At 44.3% G+C, this 18028-nt stretch overlaps 1 protein-coding gene across 1 annotated transcript in view; it reads left to right on the forward strand.

The window, feature by feature from the left end:
• The window catches only part of PITPNC1 (phosphatidylinositol transfer protein cytoplasmic 1), a 257536-nt gene that overhangs the window by 133336 nt on the left and 106172 nt on the right, over positions 1–18028 (forward strand). The window contains exons 3-4 of the mRNA XM_068530749.1: positions 13735–13823; positions 14850–14857. Coding sequence (XP_068386850.1) covers positions 13735–13823; positions 14850–14857 — 97 coding nt within the window. The remainder of the gene's footprint in view (positions 1–13734; positions 13824–14849; positions 14858–18028) is intronic.

Consider the following 18028-nt stretch of genomic DNA (forward strand, 5'->3'; position numbering starts at 1 on the left):
ATTCTTAACCTCTGCGCCACCAGGGAAGCCCTTATATACCATTTTTAATAAGGGAGGGAGAGAAAAGAGACTTATGGGAAAACAGATGTCTTGTACGAAAAATAAATGAGGCCTTAGGAGAATGGATGGGAGACAAGATAGACATTGTGACAATGTCTGTTTAGGTGATTTCTTATCCTGGTGGTTACTTCTTGTCTCTGGTGATCGGAGTCAATCTTCTCTGGTTGCGAAACTCACGGAGAGGGGATTTATGACAGTTGAATTCTTTTGGGAGGTTCTGTTTTTATGCAGATAAGGGGAGTTCAGAAAAAGTGTCTTTCTGCGACTGTTGGATTCTCAAATGTCTTCAGCTCAAAATAATCCTGATGTCACTGTAGCATGTTGTGGACCCCTTCACTGACCACAGGGAAGTGGGTCCTGAGAGTTGGACTGGAAGTAGCCAAGATGTTCCAGTGCCCACTTAATAACCTACACAGAGGGACTTCCCTGGTGGGCCAGTGGTTAAGACTCCACGCTTCCAATGCAGGGGACGCTGGTTTAATCCCTGGTCGGGGAACTAAGATCCCACATGTCACGCAGTGTGGCCAAATAAATAAATAACTTACGCAGAGAAATATCAATGTCCTGTGGACCTGAATTCACGAGCTGGCAAAGGGAATGCATTCTCTTCCTTATGTCAATCTGTATGGGAAGACAAATCACATTCAGAAACTGCTTTATTGATTTATTACCCAAAGCAACTATTTGGGGCATTGGAAAGTACTCAGTGCCTGTGTCATCAGGGCCTCCTCTCTGAGTCTGTCTTGACCAGAAAGGACATTTTGTGTAAGGATGTTAGCGGTCCACAGAATTAGCTGGAGGCTCGAGAATGGACAGCTCTCAAGGCAGCTCCAGGAGGCCAAGAGCAGCAATGATGACAACCGTCTTTAAGTGAAACTGACCTTTTCATCCCGCCGTTACCATCATGGCTGCTGTGGGTGGCTCCCAATTGTCCATTCTTTCTTTCTATCATTTGTTCTAAAATTTCAAACATGGGGAGTTCCCTGGTGGCCCAGTGGTTACAATTACAGACTTTCACTGCTGTGGCCTGGGATCAATCCCTGGCTGGGGAACTGAGATCCCGCCAGCTTCATGGCATGGCCAAAAAAATATGTAAATAGAATAAAATAAAATAAAATTCCAAACATAAGCTTCCCATTGAGTTCCCAGGCCAAGCCAGGCTCCTAGTGGGTGGGGAGAGGGACTTCCAGACTGTTTTCCAAAGCGGCTGCACTACTTTACACTCCCTCCAGCAATGTATGAGGGTTCCAATGTCTCTACATAATCACCGACACTTGTTATTGTTCGTCTTTTTGATTACAGCCATCCTAGTGGGTGTGAAGTGGTAGCTTGCTTGGGTTTTGATTGGCGTTTCCCTAATGACTAATGACATTGAGCATCTTTTCATGTGCTTATGGGCCATTTATATGTCTTCTTCGGAGACATGTCTGTTGAAATCCCTTGCCCATTTTTAAGTTGAGCATAATGTCTTTTTCAAATGCCATTTATCCTTTTAGTACTTGCCTCTTATCTCCCAGTACTGTGGGGTTACTCCACTCTCTGGCCCTTCCTATAGCGTCTGATACACTGTTATGTGCAGTACATTTGGGTGACTGCCTAATGCATTTAGAACATTACATTAGTTCTAATACATTAGTACATTTGGTGGTTGTCCTTGGGCCTTTGATCCAGTTCAGTTAACCAAGTAAGTGGTATTTCTCGGCTTGTCTTCAAAAATCCTGGTTTCAACTGGCATCCAGGGAAAGGAGGCAAGATACTAATCAAACTCTGGAACAGCGATTCTAAATAAAACCTGTTGTCCAGAATCACGTGAGGCTGGGGCTCTTCTTTTGTTCCCTTTCATTTTCACTTCATCCCTAGCATCACTCCAGTCCCCTCCCACTGAAGCCCATGAGGGGAGGGAATCTGGTGGGGGTGGAGGGGCATTGGAGAAAAGAGGGAGCCTATTTTTAGGCTTGTTTATCAGTCATGAAGTGTCATGTTCTTCTCCACTACGGCTGCTGGATTAATTAGGCTGTGCTGGCAGCTGCCAGTCAGGGAGGGTTGCCAGCTTCTAACGGTGATTCCGCCTAATGCCTGAATCGATTTGCACGACGCGAACATTTCTCCCACTACGTGGCTCTTGCCTTCCAGGGCAACCTCTCCTGGCTTCTAGTGGCTCTGGGTAGGAGAGGGTACAGCTTCCCTAAGCCATGAATCCTGTTTAACTGGATAAGCAAAGCCACCAGCTGGCCACTTTACCTTACCTACCAGCTCATTGGTAGAGCCTTGTTGCTGTGGCTTGGGTCTTTCTTTCACGTTTCTTCTTCCTGTTCTCCCAGATCTTCCCCACAGTACGAGCTTACTGCCCACAGCTCATGTGGCAGAGGGAGAGCCCACTACCCAGGCAACAGGTCAAAGAGGAAGTGTCGGGGCCAGAGACTCTGACCTAAGAGCTTATTTCCACACTATTTTGAAAGACTCTTCATGGTTATTATTGACTTCTGAATATCCAGAGACAATCTTCATTCATTCAGAAAATATTTATTGAGCACCTGCTGTGTGCCAGGCATCATTCTAGGTGCTGGCTGGGTGAGCAGCAGTGGACAGGACAAAGATCCCTGCCCTGATGGGAACTTGCGTTCTAGTTAATGAGTGACAGGCGGTGCACAATAGCCATGTATATAAGAACATTGTATGTTTTAGAATATTCAGTCATATATTCTATATAAATATATATTCTATATATAGAGAATATAATATTAAGTAAATTAATAGTGTTTTAAATATATACTGGATGTACTTCCCTGGTAGCGCAGTGGTTAAGAAGCCATCTGCCAAGGCAGGGGACACGGGTTTGAGCCCTGGTCTGGGAAGATCCCACATGCCGCGGAGCAACTAAGCCCGTGCGCCACAACCACTGAGCCTGTGCTCTAGAGCCTGCGAGCCACAGCTACTGAAGCCCGCACGCCTGGAGCCCGTGCTTGGCAACAAGAGAAGCCACTGCAGTGAGAAGCACACACGCTGCAATGAAGAGTAGCCCCCCGCTCACTGCAACTAGAGAAAGCCTGCGCACAGCAACGAAGATCCAACGTAGCCATAAATAAAATAAACAAAAATAAATTTTTAAAAAAAAGAAGCCGCCTGCCAGTGCAGGGGACCCGGGTTCAAGCCCTGGTCCGGGAAGATCCTGCATGCCACGGAGCAGCTAAACCCGTGCGCCACAACTACTGAGCCTGTGCTCTAGAGCCCGCGAGCCACAACTACTGAAGCCCGCGCGCTCTAGAGCCCGTGCTCCACAACAAGAGAAGCCACCGCAATGAGGTGCCCGCACACCGCAATGAAGAGCAGCCCCCACTCGCCGCAATCAGAGAAAGGCTGTGCACAGCAATGAAGACCCAAGGCAGCCAAAAATAAATAAATTTATTTATTTTTAAAAAAAGCATATATATATATACTGGAGAAAATAGAGTACGTAGAGCCTTCTTCCCGACATACCTTTCAGTCCATGCTCTTCTATTTGGTCCCCATCTCAATCCTTAAGAACATGCCAGGGGTTCTCATGCTGCCAGGTCCCCTGCCTTCTGCCCCCCTCAACTACTCCCATGGAACGTCACAGAAACAGAATGTTTAGGCCTGGTTGGGATCTTACAGGGCATCTCATCAAGCGATTTCCACCTTGGTTCTGCCTCGCTCCTGCCTGGTGATGTTGACACATGTGGCTGGCTCCCCTGGGTGCTCCCCACACCCCTGCCACATTACCCTAACACTCTCCACACGCAGAGCCTTCCAAGAACTGACACGAGGCGGGCTTCTTTTCCCGGAATCCCAGCGCAAACTGTCCTTTTATAGGAAGAGTGGTGGCAGTGTCCACGTTCAAGGAACTTCCTGTGGGTGATGCCTCAGCAGACCTGTCTCTCACAGGTGATGGCTCTAGTCTGGAAACTCTGTTCATCTCTTTGCTGCAGTATAAAGAATTACATTAAGATCAGGATGAAAGACCAGCCAGAAAATCATTAAGAAGAGTAAATGAGGGCTTCCCTGGTGGCGCAGTGGTTGAGAATCTGCCTGCCAATGCAGGGGACACAGGTTCGAGCCCTGGTCTGGGAAGATCCCACATGCCGCGGAGCAACTAGGCCCGTGAGCCACAATTACTGAGCCTGCGCGTCTGGAGCCTGTGCTCCGCAACAAGAGAGGCCGCGATAATGAGAGGCCCGCGCACCGCGATGAAGAGTGGCCCCCACTTGCCGCAACTAGAGAAAGCCCTCGCACAGAAACAAAGACCCAACACAGCCATAAATAAACAAATAAAAATTTAAAAAAAAAAAAAAAGAAGAGTAAATGAGTAAATCACAGCAGCAGAGAAGAAATTTAAAGACCTCAGAAAATCACTGTACACAGAACTGGAGAGGAACAAATAATTATTATTAAACAACTGTCAAATGTCGGATTTGGGCATAAAGAAGAAAAAAAAGGTCAGAAGATCCCTCCTGGACCAGTGGGAAATGAAGATATGAAGGTAGCTAAGTCCTTTTAAAAATCACTTAAATGAGCTTCAGTTCGTTGAGCCTAATCTTAGGATAGATAGACAGTGGCTAGTTTCAGGTTCCACCGCGTGGCTTGCAGGATCTTAGTTCCCCGACCAGGGATCGAACCCGGGTCCCGGCAGTGAAAGTGCTGAGTCCTAACCACTGGACCGCCAGGGAATTCCCAAAGCACTGTTATTTTTGAGCTCAGGACTTTCTGCCGGGAATGTTTAAGTCCAAAGTGTCTAGTTGAGACTGTCATAATTGTGACCCCTGTTGAGAAAATGAAATTAGACTCCATTTAGACCACATTTGGCCTGATGATGTTCAAGTCCTCCTAGATCCAAAAAATATCCCCAAATGAGCATAAATTGCAAAGTGACATTAGATATGGTGGAGAATTTGGTGATAATCTGGAATGTAAAGCGCTAGAAGGGAGGAATGGTTTAGGTTTCAGTTCCAGAAACTCTTTATGAAGTAGATAAATTCTCTTAACGTGAGGCCAGTTCAGATTATGCCTGCCCATGGGCCCTTCTTATCAGATCATTTGTGATGTAAGGAGAGTATGAGAAGGTTACAGTGATTACATCCACTTATGTCCAGGCTTCTCAACCTTGGCGCAGTTCAAGATTTGGGTCTGTAAATTCTGTGTCATGAGGGGCTGTCCTGAGCATCGCAGGACCGTGAGCAGCACCCCCGCCTCTTCCCACTAGATGCCAGCAGCATCTCCCCACCCGCCCACCCCCAGCCAGTTCTCACGGCCAAAAATGTCTCCAGACTTTGCTGAATTCCCCCACTGCTCTCCCATTGAAATGGGAACCACTGCTCTAGAATGACCAACTGTCCCATTTTGCTCAGGACCAAGGAATTTAGCATGTGGGACTTTTCAGTGCTAAAACTGAAACCGTGCACCTCAGATTGGAACTTGAACCCATGTGGCTGGGACTCAAACCCGGCCAAAATCCGTAGTCTTTCAACTGAGATCACACACCTGGTTTCAGGACTTAATGAAGCTCAGGTTCTTTTTTTTGTAATTATTTTATTTTTGGCTGCGTCGGGTCTTCGCTGCACACAGGCTTTCTCTAGTTGCAGCGAGCGGGAGCTACTCTTCATTGCGGTGCACGGGCTTCTCATTGCGGTGGCTTCTCTTGTTGTGGAGCACAGGCTCTAGGTGCGCGGGCTTCAGTAGTTGTGGCTCGCGGCCTCTAGAGCGCAGGCTCAGTAGTTGTGGTGCATGGGCTTAGTTGCTCCGCGGTATGTGGGAATCTTCCCGGACGAGGGATCGAACCTGTGTCCCTTGCATTGGCAGGTGGACTCTTAACCACTGCACCACCAGGGAATCCCCGAAGCTCATGTTCTTGATGTCTCATTGCAGAAAGAATTCAGTGAGAGGCAAAGTGATAGGTAAGAAGTGGATTTATTTAGAGAGAAACACACTCCACAGACAGAGTGTGGGCCATCTCAGAAGGCGAGAGCGACACCAGAGTATGGGGTTGTTAGTTTTTATAGGAATGGGTAATTTCATAGGCTAATGAGTGGGAGGAGTATTCCAGCTATTTTAGGAAGGGGCGGGGATTTCCGGGAATTGGACCACCACCCACTTTTTGATCCTTATGGTCGGTCTTGGAACTGTCACTGCACCTGTGGATGTCATTTAGCTTGATGATGTAAGCGTATACTGAGGCTCAAGGTCTAGTGGAATTTGACTTGTCTGCCATCTTGGACCCATTTGGTTCTAATCAATTTATGTCATGTCCTCGGGCTATGTCATTCTTTCAAAAGTTGTGCCCTGCCCGATTCCCTCGTTTCATTCCCCCCTCAGAGATTTTACTTCCATATTCTTATGGGAAGCAAAAGGGCGATAGTCTGTCTCCTGTAACTGCTTCCAGGCTGAGTAGGGGCATCAACCCTGTCTGTCAGGCAGTAAAAATCTCTGGATGCCTGATCTAGGGGCCCCAGGGACAGGGCAGCTCCTTGTTTTAAGTCGGTATGGGCTGGAATCCTCACATAGGCAGCATCTTAGTGTGGAAGTGTTGTAATTGTTTCCGTAGCCTTTCTATGAATCTCCTTGATGATGAAGCACTTTTTTTTAACAGCATCAGAGTACAAAAATATCTATAAATGACAAAAGACTTAAAAGGCATGGTTAAACATCTGATTACAGTGTAATCCATAAAGAAACTTGGTTACAATAACCAGAATTACAAATGATTACATTTAACTTAGCACACCAAATAATCCTAATTAAATATTTCTCTTTAAGATACCTCAGGGACCTCTAAAGTACCCCAAAGTTAGCTGGAAATCAAAAGAAACTTAATTAAAATTTGATATTTGGGAAGTTTGTCAAAAAGTTTTGAAACACTTGGTCAAATAAGGTCATAGGTCACTGTGAGACAATACTTATTCCTTAACCAAAGTTACAGAAGATCTCAAAAGCAAATACAAGTCACTTAAAGGCAAAGAAACTCACACAATCTGTTGTCAAAAGCAGCATTTCAAGAATACTTTGGAGAAACCAAATCCGGTCTTGTTCCAGCCCATTCCTAACAAAATCCATTTACCCAACTAAATTCAATCCAGTCTTAGAAAATCCTGATCAGGCATAACTCTTTTCAGTATTTTTCATTCTTCACACCTTCTTTTATTGAAAACACATATCTTACTTTTCTTAGAAGTATTTTCCACATTGAGTTACTTTTCTTGTTGACAGATTTGTAACAGAAAGAATAAGGTCTTATTTGACCTCTCATAAACCTAGGTACAACAGAAGTATTATGCTTAACATGGATGACTCTAACTTGTCTGTATTAATCAAACCAACAAACTTAAGCCACCTTCAATACCAGAGAGCAGTTTAGTACTGAATATTTTCCAGATGACATGAACCTGAGATCCATTTTGGCCAGATTGTTTTTTATTTCTGAGTATTTATATAAGCGCTTAATTTTTTAAAAGCCAATTAAGTAGATCTCTTTTACGAATTAATTTTTGGCAATACCATACACCTACAATGCACATATAGATACATATGAACACACAAACACAGAGGCCTCATAGTTCCCATTCCAAAATTTCAGGCCTGAGTCAGGTACAACATAAAAGCCATCAGTTACAAGGAGCTGAATTCAAATTGGGCTTCTAGCAGATGGAACAAATCAAGCTCACCTACCTAGATGGCTAAACCCTTTTTACTGCTGTTCACAGAAAAGACACTTAAGATTTCTATGTATCCTTGACAAGTCAAGTTCTAAATTACTTTGACCCTCTTTTTAAAATTTTTAAAAAGATGGCAGAGATAAGGGTTCCTGAGAAGACCAGATAGGACATTTGCATCTCAAAGATACAGGCAAGTTCCTCCTAGGATGACTTTGTTTCCCCTTTGTTTAATATTTACAAGCCTCTTAAAATAAATAGGGAAGGTTTGGGGAGTGTGGGTTTTGGATTATTTTTGGAGCCACGCCTCTGGTCCTGTAAAGACTACATTTGTAAAACAAGGACAGTTTTGTTTTCTTTTTCAAATAATTGGGTGGTTACCTCAATGATATTGAAGGACTGACATACCCATTCACCTCTGTTGGAAACTTTTATTTTTCCTTATTTAGCTTAGGGGAGAAGCCCTCTTCCAAAATTCCTTTTGGGCTCTGAATATCAGCTATGGTCAGTTTGGTCAGACCAGTGGCCTCCTATTTTGGTTAACCTACTTACAGACATCTTTCAGGATCTTCCCTAGGTTTAAGAAATTTGTTACCTTATATTTAGACACTATATAACCCTTTTTACTTAATAATCACCGGTTGGATATCTTTGGCCAAGCCCAGAACCTCAATATTCCACATTCCAGGGTCTACTAAGGCTTCTATTTTAGCTTCAGATTTTATCTGTTTCTTTTTGCTTTTTGTTAGAACCATTTGGTGATGAGGGTGGTTCCCTTGCCCCTCAAGAAACAGAGTGGCCCCTAACTTAGTTAATAAATCTCTTCCCATTAAACGGATGGGACAGTCAGGCACAAACAGAAAGGAATGTAAAAACAGCTGGCCATTGATCTTGCACAAAAGGGGTTCCGGGAAAGTGTGCCCCTGTCTCTTCCCTGACAACTCCATTAAGTATTCCTTATGATTGCTAAGCTTTCCAATCCTTTGGGTTAAGACGGAGAAGGTTGCACCAGTGTCTGTAAGAAATTCTATCAAGTGGCCCGCCACATCAGTGACCACCGAGGCATGACATTAGTTATGTAGATGGTGTCTCTAGGCAGAGCCACTTCCGGCCTTGGGCCCCTTCAGTCTTCTGATTGCAAAACCATCAATGGCCGAGGGGCCCCCGTTGCTCTCTGGCATCTGGGGCATTCCCTTTTCCAGTGCCCTGGCTGTTTGCAAAGGGCACATTGATCACAATCCTCCCTCCATTGCCTTTGTCCACACAGGGTACACTGGCCTTGTGGGCCTTGTGGTCTGCCAGGGCCAGATTGGCCCAGAAAAGCCGCTTCCCCTTTGGTGGTCTTTGAGCAGACAAAGCCACTGCAATCATGTGGGCCTTTTGCACATTTCTCTGGGTGCGTTCAGGCTTTTTGGCCATATCCCTATTACTGAAAACCTAATAAGCCAATTGGAACAAATCATTCATTGATTGGAGTCTGAGGACCAGCAGTTGCTTTCTGAGTTTTGTGCCTGATGTCTGGGGCAGACTGGGCTATGAAATGCATAGCCAAAAGGGCCTGTACCCCAGGGGAGGAGGGATCCACGTTCATTCGGGATCCATGGCCTTGTAGGGTGAGTCAGTTTAAATGTCCTTTGTGTCCTTCCTAGAGTTATCCCTCCCGAGCTACACATGCCTTAAATTCCTTTTGGGTTCCATTGCCTAGATACAAGGCCATGAAAATTTGAACACAGGGTACTTCACTCCATTTTAAATTTCCTAACTCATATTGTGACCAAACCTGATTACATAATGTACTAAGTTTTTTTCCTTTTAATTCCTGTTGTCCAAATCTTTCCCGACCCCAGAGTATATGGCCCAGAGGAGTATTGGTTGGGATTGATGCAGCCCTGACCCATTTCAGACAAGCCTGAGGTGACGTCTCTGACTCCTGAGCTATCCAAAATTCCACTCTTAGGTCAAAATCCACCACGCAATTCAGTCAAGATTTGCACTTACAATTTTAGATGCTATCCCTTCCAAGGTAGCCTCCCAACCAGGTGTTAGTTCCCCAGAAGTCGCAAAGAGATGGCACAGAAGACGTCCCCAACAGTGTTGACGATGAACAGGAGTTGGTCTAGCTATAAGCTGGGAATAAAGGGTCAGCACTTGTAAGGGTCAGAGGGAGGGGAGTAAAAGCAATAAAAAGTACACCTTGGTGGTCACACAGGTCTTCTGGGGTTAACAGAAGAAAGAAAGAAATAGAGCAGGAATGAACAAGAATACAAGAATGTAGGAGAAAAACCTCAGGGTCAAGGAGACGAGTATAGAGATTAATAATTCTGTCCTGGACCTGCTGTTGGATGTACATAAGTATACGGGGTTGACCCGCCAGTCAAAAATGAGCAGACATTGGCAGAGCATCTTCCCCAGTATGCACGGCTTGCGGCATCCCACGGGCCTCTTTAGGACCAAGAGCTGACTCTCAACATTTTCTTACCTTATCACTGTCCCTTTATGGTCGCCAGCTGAAACTGTGCACCTCAAGTGGGGACTTGAACCCACGTGGCCGGGACTCAAACCTGGCCAAACCCAGACTGGGACTCAAACCTGGCCAAAACCCAGATTGGGACTCGAATCCACGTGACTGGGGCTCGAACCCGGCCAAAACCCTGATTGGGACTCGAACCCTCATGGCTGGGGCTCGAACCTGGCCAAAACCCAGAATGGGACTCAAACCCACACAGCCGGAACTCGAACCCAGCCAAAAACCCACAGTCTTCCAACTGAGATCACACACCTGGTTTGAGGACTTAATGAAGCTCAGGTTCTTGATGTCTCATCGCAGAAAGAATTCAGTGAGAGATAAAGTGATAGGTAAGAAGTGGATTTATTTAGAGAGAAACACACTCCACAGACAGAGTGTGGGCCACCTCAGAAGGTGAGAAAGGCACCAGGGTATGGGGTTGTCAGTTTTTATAGGGGTGGGTAATTTCATAGGCTAATGAGTGGGAGGAGTATTCCAGCTATTTCAGGAAGGGCCGGGGATTTCCAGGAGTTGGGCCACTGCCCACTTTTTGATCCTTATGGTCGGTCTTGGAACTGTCACGGTGCCTGTGGGTGTGTCATTTAGCTTGCTGATGTGAGCGTATACTAAGGCTCAAGGTCTAGTGCAGTCGACTTGTCCGCCATCTTGGACCCATTTGGTTCTAATCAGTTTATGTCATGTCCTCGGGCTATGTCATTCTTTCAAAGGTTGTGCCCTGCCCCCTTCTCTCCTGTTTCAGAACCAGGACAGTCCCATTTAACCTGGGACAAGTTGACCAGCTGTCACTGATATGTTCCGTTCCATGTGAAGTAAAGAAGTAAGAAACAAAACAATTCGAAAAGTCTGTCTTTGGTAGGCATGGACAAAGCTTTTGGGGAAATGTGGTAGCATTCCACGTCAGCACGTTTTCTAATTCCTTACAGGTTTTCGAATTTTGTCTTTTTCCTCCGTGTCCCTAAAGCCTGAGGCATGGTGAGATGGTCTTGGGAGGTTTAGTCTCGGCCACTGGACCAAGAGGACGTGATTCAAGTCATGCCACCTTTCCAGAAGAGAGGTTCTTGTGTGATGCCAGGTAGTGAGTTTGAATGACAGGCTTCTCCCTGGAATTGTAGGCAGTATACATCACGAAAGGGACAGCAGCAGTGGGGTCTAATTTAATTCCATTTTCCTTTGCAGCCCTGATAAATTATTGCTGCAGGGAAAAATGAATTTTACTTTCTCAGACAGACACGACTTGAATGCTGAGTGTGCTCCAGGGAAGTCAGGGGCTAGGAGACGGTCTCCAGTGGGCTTAAAAATATTAAATGGCATATCACAGAATTTGTTCCAACGCCTCCTGTGCCTGGCCTGGTAAACGGATTATACCAGAAGGGCCTCCTTTCCAGACTGTTCAGAAGTCACATAAAATCATATCAGCCATCTTGGCTAAATGTTACGTGTTTTCGGGCGTCTCGTTGGAAAAGGTATTTGATCATAGTGCTGCATATTCTGCATACATTGGTGGATGAAGCAGCTAAGATAAAGATTCGAGAGCCTGGCGCCGTGACCACTTACAAATAGGACAAGTTTCAACATGAGTGGAAAATGGCCAGTGTTTGTCATCTTCCTTCCAGAAAATGATGGTTGCTTAGGGATGTGGTTCTGCTGGGAGACTTTTTAAATGGCAGAGGGATTGAGTTATGGAGGGAGGAAGACTCGGGCCCCAAAGTGGTATCAAGAGGAGGCTGGTGAATCTGGGAAGGGGTGCAGTGTAGACGGAACACCTCCCCCACTAAAGAAGAGTGGGGAGAGGGCTCTAGTGCTTGTAAGGAGACATAAGTACTTTGTCTAAACTGAACAATGCCTAACTTACTTTGGGGAGATTCCACAAACCTGTTTCGGTCCCGTTAAAAGCACAAGAAAACCACTTGCCTGTGAGTAGAATCCACACCTCTCTGTGTGACCCTTTGGCATATCACTCTGGGGTGTGGTGGCAAACGGGAGGGCACCTGGGGGACGTTATGCTCGTGACCACTTCCCGCAAGCCAGCCCAACGCGACTTTCCCACTCTCAGCGTTGACCCCAGTTACCCTCCAGCTTCAGTGACTGAAAGAATAAATCCCAGGCGAAAGCTGTAAAAACCCCTGTCGGGAAGCAGCCCCTTCCTTCTAAGCAGATTGAAGGGAAGGTAAATGAGCAGTTACTGCGGAGTGGAGTAATGATCTTATGGGAGTGAGAGGTGATTTTATGGGAGTGAGACAGTCTGCATTAGATCAGCAAGAAAAATTGTCCTGTGAATTATAAAACTGCTCCGTGCGCCCCTCATAGCACACCTGAGAGCAGTGGCCTCCATCTGACACTCACTCGGCTGCAGGGGCGGGGAGGGGGGCGGGGGCGGCTCTGATTTCCCCGTCTGTTTCAGCGCTGGGTATCGGCCTGGAGCTTTCTTTGGGTTAGGTCTGACCAGCCATCGAAAATATATATTTGTCTTTTAAAAAGCAGGGACTGGATACTGTCAGAAATCAGAGAAACAATTTGGGAAGACATGCAAGGTGCACAGTATTTTACGGGCTCTGGATGTCATTTAAACCCCATGTCCAAGAGGGGTTTGGGGTTTGGGGTTCTTTTACCTTGATGTCCCCCCTCTCTTAGCTAGATCAGCTTGCAATTCACAACCGCTTCTTGATGTTCTTTATTGCCAACACGCAGCCCTCAGGAGCTGGGAGTCTGCGTCATCGCTCTGGGTGTGAGGTACTGCTAGACGTTGGTGTCCCAGACACTTAGCTGTAGGCACCAGCGTAGGAAAGAAACAAAATGGTAGCATCTGGAAAGACAGAAAACGCCACAGTGGAGTGCTGGGGGGGAATAAAATCATGCAGCCATACTTCAGTGGTATATCATTCTATATTTAAATATAATATTTAAAGGAATTCTCTGGGCCTGCAGTAAGCTGTAGAGTTTGCCTCAGAAGGAAAACAGAACAAAGCAAAGCAAAACTTAATTAGTCCTTGGTTTACCAAGGGTCTTGGGACCTGTGCCCTTGGGTTTTCCTTGTTTTGAGAATGTTTTCTGCAAATGGCTGCCCGGGTGCCTGTTCAGAGGAATGACTCTGTCTTTGCATTATTTTCCTGGGACTGCAGCAACAAATGGCTGTGACCTGGGTGGCTTTAGACAACACACATTTATCCCCTCCCAGGGTGGAGGCCAAAAGTCTGAAATCAAGGTATTGGCAGTGTTGGTTCTTTCTGGGGAACCAATCCGTTCTGTGCCTCTCTCCTGCCTTGTAGTGTCTATCTATGGCCATCCTACATGTCCTAAATATGAACCGAGGACGATTTAACTATGGTAAAGACCAGGGAGGTGGGGACCGAGTGGCTGAAGAGAGAAGAGAGGAAATAGAAGTCCTCTGATTTCTCTAGCAGTCAGTTTCTCTGGAAAGATATGGTAGCAGGGTGAGGCCCTGGACAGACTCTAATTGTCTTTTTTTCTGTCTTTCTTTCATCTTAGCAAACTGCCTAGTTGGGCTAGAGCTGTTGTTCCCAAGATATTTTATGTTACAGAGAAGGCGTGGAACTATTATCCCTACACGATTACAGGTAAGTCCTTGTACACCCAGTATGTCGCATGCAAGGACACAGGAGGATTCAGATTTCACTGACTGAGGGTGGGTTATCCAAGCAGGGACTGGTGGGAACGCTGTGATATCTCCCTGACCCTTTGCCTCCATACTTTTAGGTCAGCACTCTTCCTAGCAGGGGGTTGGGGGGCTTAAGCAAAACTATTCCATCTTCCTTCTTAAAGTGATTGTAGTAAATAACATATGGAGAAGAAAAGGGAAGCTCTTTTTAGTGACATTTCTAGAGATTTCGTGATCCTTATTTCTCCCTCTTGTCTCAGTAATACCCAAATAATGTTGAGTTGGGGTTTGTTCATAAACAAGTTGTTTATTCTGACTTGTTTGCTTTACAAATGCCCCCCCACCCCCGCAAAACAAAACCTGACTATAATTTATATAAAAGGTTCTGTTGGGTCTCTCTGCTCCAAACCACTTCCTTTGCAATAGGATAATATGAAAATCACTTTCTTCCTCACTTGTGGTAGAGTGATAATAACACTCAGTGTTGGTACTGAGCTAGACACTGGCCAAAAATTTAGAAGGTTTGGTTCCTGCCCTCGAACACATGAAAATTCAAGATCCCATTTGAATGTCATCCTAACAGGGTCTTCTTATTGGTTTTAAAAGCTGCTTTTCCACTTAAAAGATTTCCTTTGTGGTTAATGAAATGCTCTACTGGAATTATTAGTCTTTAATTCTGCTTTTCTAAGGCCAACTCTTTGGTTTTTAATTAGCCACAAACCTATAGTCTAATTGAATCTTGTCTCACACTCCTTATCTACCCAACCACAGAAGTATGTGAAAGAGTTTCGAGAGCAAACATAGAGACACTTAGTATTTATGAAAGTTTAATCCTCGGAAGGTTTCTTTACCACATTTTTAATAATTATAATTCAGCAATATTTATTAGTTCTGTGGTTTTATATTGCATATAAGTGTGGTCTAAATCATCCTTTTCTCTCTCTTTTTTCTTTTCCCTCTTGTCCAAATGAACATCTGGGACCAGAATACACAGTAAGTTTCACTCAATCATTTTAAAATATTCAGCCTAAGATCAGTGGAGTAATTGGAACTTCCCTTGTGCTTCTCATCTTATCAATGTAATAAAAAAATAAAAAAAAAAAAGAGGAATAATACAGAATCAGAAATATTTAAATGTAGGCTATTACATAGTTATATATAATGCAATAATTTGAATGTTCTCATTTGTTCAAGAGTATGAATGTTAATTTAAAATGCCTTTACATAATTAACTTTTGCTTGTATTTTTAAATAGCTTGACTGCTCTACTTGTGATAGTTCACTGTAATAGAAGAACAGTTTCTAGCAATGTGGTATTAAAGAGATGATGGTAGTTATCAATGGAAGGTGGGGCTTTTCCTTATAGTCTGTGACCTGGTCCCTCATAGAAAGACCTTGACACGAAAGGTCAAACTATTGACTTACGTTCAAACTATTTTACTCAGATTGGGCAGTCTCGGTGGCTTGATAAAGTCGTTTAATTTCTACCTGTCCTAAGAGCCTGTAGAGTCATTACTTACACTAAAAAAAAAAATGTCTATAAGGTCATTGTGTTGTGGTATTTTCCTTTGGATCATTTTCCCCAATGGCAAACAGCTCAAACTGTCATAAGAAGAAAATGGTTAACTGAGCTGTGATGGAGTTGAGTTTTTAGTCTTAATCAAAACAGCCAAAGAGGAGAGAGATGGTGAGAACTACATGGAGAAAAATGATTCCTCATGTCCTTGGTATGAGCATGGTACATACATGGCACATAGTAGATTCTCAATGAATAGTTATTGAATGACAGAAGGAATGCATGGGTCAAAGGTAGATGGGTAGTCCCAACAGATACAAAAGTGTCACCTGCTTTGGGGTCAGGTAGGCCTGAATATCCTCTGGTTCTTACTAGCTAAAGTTCTTAAGTAAATGACCCACAACTGCCAGTTCTTGAGCTCATGCTGGTCCATTACTGTGTTCTCACCCATCCTTTGCAAAATGAAAGAAAAAAAAAAAAGTTTTTCATAAAATTAAATTTATTCCACTTAAAGGACTGTTGATAATTAGAACCCTCATTCTTGGGTATTAAAATGTCTTTTCTTTTATGAAATGAAGGAATATATATAGCACCCTCCCCAATGTCCCTATCTTTGGGGGAAAAAAGGCAGTTCTATGGCAAAATACAATTTTTACAATTTAGAAGTCAGAGAAACACTGTTCTAGAACAAGGAGCTTAGCTTCTGTGAACCTAAGTTTCTTCATCTCTAAAATTGGGATAATCCCTTTTTCAGAGAGCTATTAGTAGTAGGATTCAATGATCTAACACAGGGATTAGGAGACTTTTTTTGTAAAGGGTCATATAGTAAATATTTTCTGCTTTGTGGGCCAAACAGTCTCTGTCTTTGAGAAAGCAGCCAGAGATGATATGTAGAGATATGGGCTTGGTCTTGTTTACCCAGGCAGTAGGCTGCATTTGGCCCCCAGGCTATAGTCTATCAACCCCTGATCTAATGTATGGAAAACTGTTAGCATGTTGCCTATAAATAGCAGGCAATTAAATGGTTCCCAGACAGCACTTCCCAGCCCTATCAATTGCACCGTCTTCAAGAGGAAGACTTAGGAATCTTTTGAATCCCACCTCCATTGACAGTCATGCAGATTAATTCCTTTTAAGCCTCCATTTCCTCATCTGTAAGAGGGGAAAATATGATAACTTTCTCGTGAGGCTGATATGAAGATTATATCAAATAATCCACATGAAATCTCAGCCTAGTCCTTGGCGCATGGTAAATCCTCAATATTCATGGTAAATCCTTCGTTATTATTACATATCATACAGTGCTGGAAGCTGCCATCATTAAAATGGAAGTTCTATGGATGAATAAATGGGACTATATGTTGGTGCCCCTCAATGCAGACTGGGCTCGTTAGACTGGACGGTACTAATTTTCTAGGATTTAATTCGATTTTATTGATAGCTGATGTTACCCCATTTCCCACGTCTCCCAAAGCTTGTGCGTGGGCTTTTCATTTGAAATGTAATCCATAGTTGCAAGGCCAAGAGAATTCTTGTCCCTATAACAATGCAAAGGCAGTTATTTGCTGCCTTAGAATTGGGTCACCTTGACTTGACCCAAAACTGATGGTACTTATTCTCCATAAATTCATGACACTACTGTGAAATATGGGGGTGATTAACAGAGAAATGAAGTCTGCAAAATGTTTAGTGGTATTGTGCTCATTTTTTAAGACTATGCTATGTATTAAAGTACTGAAAACAGAAGGCAACAGAATGGAAACCATGGTTCCTGACAAAGCAATCCCCACAGGGACACACCTCCCATGGAAGCCTTTCCCGCCAGTCTCCATCACCATGAACCCTGGTCTCTTGTGCCCACCTCTGTGCAGGCCACGGAGGATTTCTGAGGGGCTCATAGCCTTTACTTCTGCCCAGCCTCTGCCCCACACTACTGCTGCAGTTCTAATCATACAGTTCAGACTTTTAAAGGGACACAAATTATTTCTGCTTGAGGAAATTTGGAGACAAAACATGAAGAAGTTAGAGTCGTATAGTCTCATACTCAGCCCCTTCTGACTCTTTAAGTATTACTTGATTTCTTCTAGGCCCTCATGTTTTTGGTCAACTCCTCCCTAATGTAATCCTTGGGTTAGTTCCCTAGAGCTGCCGTAACAAAGTATCACAAATTGGGTGGCTTAAAACAACAGAAATTTATTGTCTTACAGTTCTGGAGGCTAAAAGTCTAAATCAAGTTGTCCGCGGGGCAATGCTCTTCTCTGCAACCTGTAGGGAAGGAATCCCTCTTTGCCTCTTTCTAGCTTCTGGTGGCCTCCGGCATTCCGTGGCTTGTGGGAGCACCACTCCAGTCTCTGCCTCTGTTTTCACATAGCTGTCTTCCCTCTGTGTGTGTCTGTATCTTCACATGGCATCCTCTTCACTGTGTCTCTCTCTTCTTCTTATAAGGACATCAGTCGTACTGGATTAAGGACCTGCCTTATGCCAGTTTGACATCATCTTAACTAATTACATCTGTGACGACCCTAATTCCCAGTAAGATCACATTCTGAGGAACTGGGGTTAGGAATTCAACATATATTTGGTGGGGACCCAATTCAACCCATAACATCCTCTTTCAATTTTAGGTTAACAGTAATTTATTACTGAGC

This window comes from Eschrichtius robustus, chromosome 20, assembly GCF_028021215.1.
Source record: "Eschrichtius robustus isolate mEscRob2 chromosome 20, mEscRob2.pri, whole genome shotgun sequence".
Lineage (NCBI taxonomy): Eukaryota > Metazoa > Chordata > Mammalia > Artiodactyla > Eschrichtiidae > Eschrichtius > Eschrichtius robustus.